The 7801-nt window shown below is 45.1% G+C and overlaps 1 protein-coding gene across 1 annotated transcript; it reads right to left on the reverse strand.

Moving 5' to 3' along the window:
- Positions 1-596: 596 nt before the first annotated feature.
- On the reverse strand, positions 597-7637 carry vstm2b (V-set and transmembrane domain containing 2B). The gene is made up of 5 exons (XM_086152944.1): positions 7488-7637; positions 6430-6572; positions 5503-5532; positions 4140-4497; positions 597-1105 (listed from the first exon to the last, which is right to left on the reverse strand). The coding sequence occupies exons 1-5, from the start codon at positions 7546-7548 to the stop codon at positions 1017-1019; spliced, it is 681 nt and encodes a 226-aa protein (XP_086009070.1). The 5' UTR covers positions 7549-7637; the 3' UTR covers positions 597-1016.
- Positions 7638-7801: the final 164 nt, after the last annotated feature.

Consider the following 7801-nt stretch of genomic DNA (forward strand, 5'->3'; position numbering starts at 1 on the left):
GAGGAGAACCCGTATTGATAAACGCAAGCGTTTGCCATGTAGAAATGGTGCATGACATTGTCTTCACATTAGCATGACACAACCCTGTGCTAGCCACCAGTCGCTAGTCACTTTTCAGCACCCATGAGACCCGGGACTTGAACCGGGATTTGACTGGAAAGAGTTGGGTCTCGACTACAAACCAGGTCACTCGACACTCAGGTCACAATTTGTGCGTGACCTGCGTAAGTGGGACTTGACTTTGGGACTTCGGGGACAGGACTCCTGACCTTGGACTCCTACCTGGACTCAGGGCTGGTCTCAGGATAGGACTCTGGACTTGGGACAGGGGACTCTGGACTGGACTTGGGACTCTGTACTGGACACAACCTGACTAGAGACTTCATTTGAGACTCAGAATTTGATTTGGGAGTGAACTCCAGACTCTGTGCTGGACTTGGGACTGAGAATCGGGAGGCAGAACTGAGTGACTCAGCACTGGACTACAGACTAAAATTGGGACTCTGAACCGGACTTGGGACTGAACTAGGGAGTCAGGACTTAGGACTGGACAGGGAACTCAAGAGAGGGCACTTGAGACAGGGACTTGTGCGGCGACTGAAGAAAGGCCCAGACCACGTGACCCGCTGCGATCTTTTATTAGAAAAAAATGAGTCTCCAGTCGAACCTTGTCGAGTCACTCAGACAACGTCCGTCAAGTGGAAATGACACCTGTGACTTTGATTGACGCCTAATCAGTCCAGCAGGTCGAGGTTGCCAGGGTGATGAGGGGGGCCGTGAGGGTGAGGGTGGGGTGAGTTCCATCACTTCCTGTTATATGACCCGATCGCGGGTCAAAGTTCGTGTTTGCCAGGGGGGAGGGGGCCACAGGGAACGTGAACGTCACATGACTGCGATGCCCGATGGCGAGTCACAGGGGTGCTGCCGTGGCGATGGCTCGCTACTTCCTTCTGGACCTGCCCACTTGGGTTCTAAAGGTGGTACCAGGTTCTGGGCCGCCGTCAGCTCCAGCGGCTTCAGTGGTCCAGCAGGAAGGGGAGGAGCTTGTGCAGGAAGAGGAGGACCATGCAGTGGACCGGGTCCATGGCGAACGCCAGGCTACAGCCTGCAGGGGGGAGAGGTGATCAGGTGATCAATAGGTTCATCAGGAGAATGTCAATCAGATGTCAAAGTCCCCACCTGAGAAATCAATCTGTATCAACAATTTAAAGATGTTAAAATCAGGAGTGGAGACCCGACAGGAGAAGGGACGCCTCTTTTCAACATTTTATCTCCCCAAGGATTTCATCCTCCCCAGAAGGTCACATCTCCTCAGAGTTTCAGACCTCCTCAGGAGATCACGCTTCAAGATCCTTGAGGAGATCACACCTCCTTCTTTCAGCCGGACGTCAGTGGAGAACAACCAGACGAGCAGCTTCTAGCAGCCTCCTGGGGCAGCTGGATGCCAGCTGCACCTCCTCCTCCCCCTTCAGGGTCTGATCCCCCACCTGTTCAGCCTCCCCCTGTCTGGGCAGAGTTCCTCTGTCCCAGCTCAAGCACTACAGTACTGCAGTACTAGTACTACAGGACAAGTACTAAAATGCTAGACTTCTACGACTACAGTACTAGCACATTACTTCACCACTAGTACTACAGTATCACAGTACGGGTGCTACAGTACAGGTGCTACATTACCACAGTCTTACAATACTACAGCACTTGTACTGCAGTACTAAAGTGCTGCACTATTAGTGCTACAGTACTCCATTACAGGTGCTACAGTTCTCCAGTACCACAGTCTTTCAATGCTATAGCACTAGTACTACAGTACTAAAGTGCTGCCCTATTAGTACTACAGTACTACATTACAGGTGCTACAGTTCTACAGTACCACAGTCTTTCAATGCTACAGCACTAGTACTACAGTGCTATAGTACAGGTACTACAATGTTACGGTACCTCAGTGCTACAGCACCAGCACTGCAACACTACAGTACTACTTACTACTCTTACAGTACTAGTACCAGACCACTACAGTACTGAAGTACCACAGTGCTACACTATTAGTACTACAATACTACTGTAAAAGTGCGACAGTGCAACACTGCTATAGTACTGCAGTGCTACAGCACTAGTACTACAGTATGTCTGTGGAAGTTCTCTGTCATCCGGGTCAGGGTGAATTCTTGTGGAAATCTTCTTGTCTTGGCAACTGGACTTGAACGACTTCACCTGTAGATGTTTCACCCCTCATCCGAGAGGCTTCTTTGGCTCAAGAAAGTATTAAAGTACTGTGCTTCTATAGTGCTTCAGTGCCAGTACTACACATCTACAGTACTAAATGTTCTTGTATCGTGACCAGACCCTGAGTGAACCTGGACACCTGGACTTCATACACTCACACACACACCTGGATGACTTATATAACCCCACCCGCACCAAGATAAACACCTTAATCCACCAATCAACCGCCGGCTTGTTATGTCAGAACAGGAGGGGATTGGGCCAATCCCAGAGGCGGGGTTTACACTGGACCTGTCAATCACGGGTGGTGTTAAAACCATGTCCCCAGTTGCCGGGGCAACCGGGCCACGCGTTCTGCACTGGGCGGAACGTCCAGTCCAGTGTCCCAGATTAGGGTTGTAAACCTGCAACGCCATAATATGGGCAGATTAGTCCCACTGAGCGCCCAGATGTCCCACAGTCCTGCAGGACCCTGAACGCACCGCCACGACATCTTCCCACTGGATTTCTATGGAGTTGTTGGGGTCACATGACCAGCAAAGTATGAGGGGGGTCATTTGTCAGCCAATCGTCGATCGATTATTGAACAATTTGGGATCATTTATTGATCATTTAATTGTCCTTTATTGACCTTTTATGGGTCATTTATCGATCAAGTTTTTGATAGTTTACTGGTCGTTTGTTGGCAATCTATTTGTTATGTAATGGTAATTTTATGATCAATTTGGGATAATTAATTGAAAATTTATTGGTAATTTATTTACCTTTACTGGAAGGTTTTTGATTAATCATTGGTCAGTTGTTGATTATTTATTAGCAAGTTATTGATCAGTTATTGATCATTTTTTGGTAATTTATTGACCACTTACTGTTGATTTATTGATAATTTAGCCATCATATATTGGTCATGTGGGTCATTTATTGATCAATTATTGGTAACTTACTGATGATTTATTGATCGTTTATCTGTAATTTACTGGCCATTTATAGGCCAATGGGGGAAATTTGTTGATCAGATATTGGTAACTTATTGATGTCTGATGGTAAATAATTGATTATTTATCAGTAATTTATTGATCATTTATTGGCAGTTTAATCATAATTTATCAGTCATTTATGGATTGTTTATCAATTGTTTATCACTTTATAGATCAGTCATTGACCATTTTTTGGAAATTTTTGATCGTTTATCTAAAATTCAGTGGCCAGTCATTGGCTCATTCATCTGTGGTTTATTGATCACTAATCGGTTAACTTCCCGTCACCCTGGTTCCTCATCCAGCCAGACGTTCCACGTTCTCAGGTCCTCCCCTCAGAGTGCCAGGATGGGGGTCGCCATGGTAACCACATCATGTCAGCATGCAGATAAAAGCAATTACAGGGAACACGGGGGAGAAGGTTCCTCTTCAGTGGTCACATGATGGAACATGGAGATAGGAGAGCACACACACACACACAGACAGACACACACACACACACACTTCCTGTTTTACTTCCCGCTTGCAACCTCAGACTGACGAGAAACAGCTTCTATCACTAGGGAGGGAGATGGATGATGGAAGGCAGATGAAAGAATAAATAGACCTCTGCAGCAACACCCCACCAGATTAAATGGTCTCATACATTTACTCCTTTTAACACGGCAGCAACACCCCGCAAAATAAAGATCAGCTCAAAGAATACCTAAAGAAAGAACGCAAGAACAACCAGCCAAAATAATACATTACTACAAAAATAACTAAAGACATGGTGCAGCAACAATGTGACCCCCATTAAATATCCCCCAAAAAAAATGATGCGTCACCTTGCCAAAATAAACTGTTCACATACAAATACCCCAATCAACATGGCAGCAACACCCCACCAAAATAATTTTTTACGACACATGAAGTCAACGACAACATAATCGGACTCACCGGCTCCACCCCCTCTGAGGACGGCCCCACCCCTTGGCGGCGGCGAGGCGTCCGTCTTGGTGACGGCGGAAGCAGCGGTGGAGGAGACGGGGGAGAGGGGCCTCCCCGACCTTTGACCTCCAGCCCCACTACCCTGCACAGCATTCCTGGGCGGCCATCGGTTCTGGATGTGCGACACAGCCTCCTCGGCAACCATGGTATCGCCGGGCGTCACGCGCAACACAGCGTGTACGCTCAAGTCCTGCGTGGCGTCGGCCCAGAGGTCTGACACCCGGCACTCGTACACGCCCTCGTCGCTCTTCGTCACCTTGGACAGGCGGAGGCGGTGGGAGATGGCGTGGCCCTGGACACGTACAGTCTGGAGAGGGGCGGGGTGCACTGTTATTACACATTTTTTGCAACTTTACGATGCCCTTATTACAACTTTACAATGCCCTTATTACAACTTTATGATGCCCTTATTACAACTTTACGATGCCCTTATTACAACTTTACGATGCCCTTATTACAACTTTACGATGCCCTTATTACAACTTTACAACATGCTAATTAAAACTTTATTACATGTTTATTACTGGGCATTAATATCTATATGATGCAGTGATAACTACTTTACGAAACATTCATCACAATATCAATACATGTTTATCACAACTTTACTAAATTCTAGTAACAACTTTATCAACTTAACTATACGTGAGTTACAACCTTACTACAGGTTAATAACAACTAGACTACACATTGATAACTTTATGACAAGTTTATTACAACTTTATGACATGTTTATAACAACTTTAGTACACATTGATAACAGCTTAATTGGGCATCAATAACAAATACTATCTACTAATAGCTACTTCACCACCGGTTTGTCATAAATGTACTACACGTTAGTAACAACTTTACGCTACATTTATAACAACTATACCATTATTACAGCTTTATTACACATTAATAACACTTTTACTTCATGTTAATAACAACCTTACTTCAAATTTCTTACTTTACGACACATAACTAACAACTTTACTCCAGATTTCTAACTGGACTGGCGTGAATGACTACATGCATGACTTAATTATGAATTATTAACAACTTTACCACACATCAACAACAACTTTACTGCGCACTAATAACAATACTTTACATGGAGAACTTTAATACACGTTAATAACAGCTTTACTGCACATGAATACTCTGACGAATATATGAACATTTTAAGTTTAAAACCATGAATACACCTTTATTACAGTCTGATACACGCTAAAACTTATTCGTACATTGTATAGTACACATCAATACACAAAGCACGGCATCAAAGTTGTACTTTTACATAGTAAAATGTGAAAAATAAGGAACTCACGCTGATTTTTGTCGCCTTTTGGTGCTCGGCCTGCAACCAGAAGATGCCATGGTTAGCGCTCATGCAGGGCAAACACAAACACACACACACACACACACACACACACACACACACACACAGTAATAGCAGTGTTATTACAACAATAACAATAGTAGCAACTTTATGACACGTTAATAACAACTTTACTATGAGTTAATGACAATTTTACTACACATAAATAACTACTGCACAACAAATTACCAATTTCACCACATACTGCTAACAACTTTACTATATGTTAACAACTTTACTACATGTCACTAACAACTTTACAACATGTTAATAACTAATAACTATTCATTAGTTATTAGTCAATAGTTAATAACTAGTTATTAACTAAAGTTGTTCGTTAATAACTTATAACTACAGTTACTACATGTTAATAACAACTTTCGTACATGTGAATAACAACTTTACGACATGTCACTGACAACTTCACTACATGTTCATAACTTCTTTACTACACATTAATAACAATTTTACTACAAGTGAGTAACAATTTTACCACATTTATTACAACTTTACTTCATAGAACTAACAGCAATACTACATGTTGATAACACTTTTACTCCCAGTGGTAAAACCAGTGTTATTATTATTATTATTAGCACACATTTCACGACTTCCAATGGCTGCAGTACCTGATCCCACCATGGGGGCGCTACTGAACTGTGTTTGCTTTAGATACCGTTTTCAATCAATGTATAGATTTTTAATTAAGATAAACACCTTGACTGATTATTGGTTGGACTAAGTTCACACCCATATTGATTACTGATCAGTTATGGCATTCAATTTAGCTGGAAATAATGGATGTTTTCTGTGATTGTTTTAGTAGTAGTAGTAGTACTAGTAGTAGTGCTACTGCGAGCACCAGTGCGGGGTCACCTCTGTCCCAGGCTCCTCCCTTCGGTACCACCACTGGATCTCCAGGGCCGTCGGTACCTTTCCCGGGGCCCGGAAGGCACACGGGAGGTCGGCGTCCTCACCGGAGCCCAACGTCACGTCCTGGGGGACCTCTGTGAAGGACGCTAGGAGGGAGGACGCAAGGCAAGGAGGAGGGTGGAAGGAAGGGAATAAGGTGGACAGGAAGGGATGAGGGAGGAAGGTGGGAGGGAGGAAGGAAGGAAGGAAGGAAGGAAGGAAGGAAGGAGGGTGAGGGGGGGAGGGAGGAAAGGGAGGAAAGGGAGGAAGGGAGCAGAGTAAGGGTGGAGGAAGGAAAGAGGGAGGGAGGGAGGGAAGGAAAGGAAGAAGGTAGGGAGGGTAGAAAGTGGGGAGGGAGGAGGGAATGAAGGGAGGAAGGAAGGAAGGAAGGAAGGAAGGAAGGAAGGAAGGAAAGAAGGAAGGAAGGAAGGAAGGAGGGAAGGAAGGAAGGAAGGAAGGAAGGAAGGAAGGAAGGAAGGAGGGAAGGAAGGAAGGAAGGAAGGAAGGAAAGAAGGAAGGAAGGAAGGAAGGAAAGAAGGAAGGAAGGAAGGAAGGAAGGAAGGAAGGAAGGAAGGAAGGAAGGAAGGAAAGAAGGAAGGAAGGAAGGAAGGAAGGAAGGAAAGACGGAAGGAAGGAAGGAAGGAGGGAAGGAAGGAAGGAAGGAAGGAAGGAAGGAAGGAAGGAAGGAGGGAATGAAGGAAAAGTGTCCTCGTTGACCCCCCCCAAAAAAAAACATGATGTGCTTTTATTTTCCTAAACAGCCAATCACTTCCGGCTAATACACATGCGCCACTTCCTGTTAAACACAAACGTCACTTCCTGTTTAGACACACAAGCCACTATCTATTTACGCTTCACTTTTTGCTCATTTCCTGGATTCTGGATATATGAACAGATGATGGACAGATGAACCAACGATAGATGGATGAATGACTGACACAGATGATTGGATGAATGATAGATGAATGGATGATGGACAGGTGATTCCTTAACCACGCCCCCTAAGTGTCATGCGCACTCACCGCTCGCGCAGCGCGCTGCAGCGGCGAGCAGCAGCAGGAGTTCCGGTCCGGGCGGACTCATGACGTCAGACGGGCATCGGACCCGGATGTATCCCTGCCGGCGGTCTCCGTCCGGAAACTCCAAATATGGGCATAGGAGGGGGGGAGGGGGAGAAGAGGGGGGGGGGGGTGCGCGTGCTCTTCTCAGCCGGGCCGCGCGTGCGACCCGACGGTGCGCTCGCGCATCGCTCTATTCGCTCGGTGACCGGATATAAATAAGAATAATAATTTTTAAAAAAAAAGAAGAAGAAGAAAAATAAATTAAAATATTTATC

The sequence above is a fragment of the Fistularia commersonii genome, chromosome 9 (genome assembly GCF_037954325.1).
Source record: "Fistularia commersonii isolate RoL2024-O1a breed Wild chromosome 9, RoL_Fcom_v1.0, whole genome shotgun sequence".
In the NCBI taxonomy this organism is placed as follows: Eukaryota; Metazoa; Chordata; class Actinopteri; order Syngnathiformes; family Fistulariidae; genus Fistularia; species Fistularia commersonii.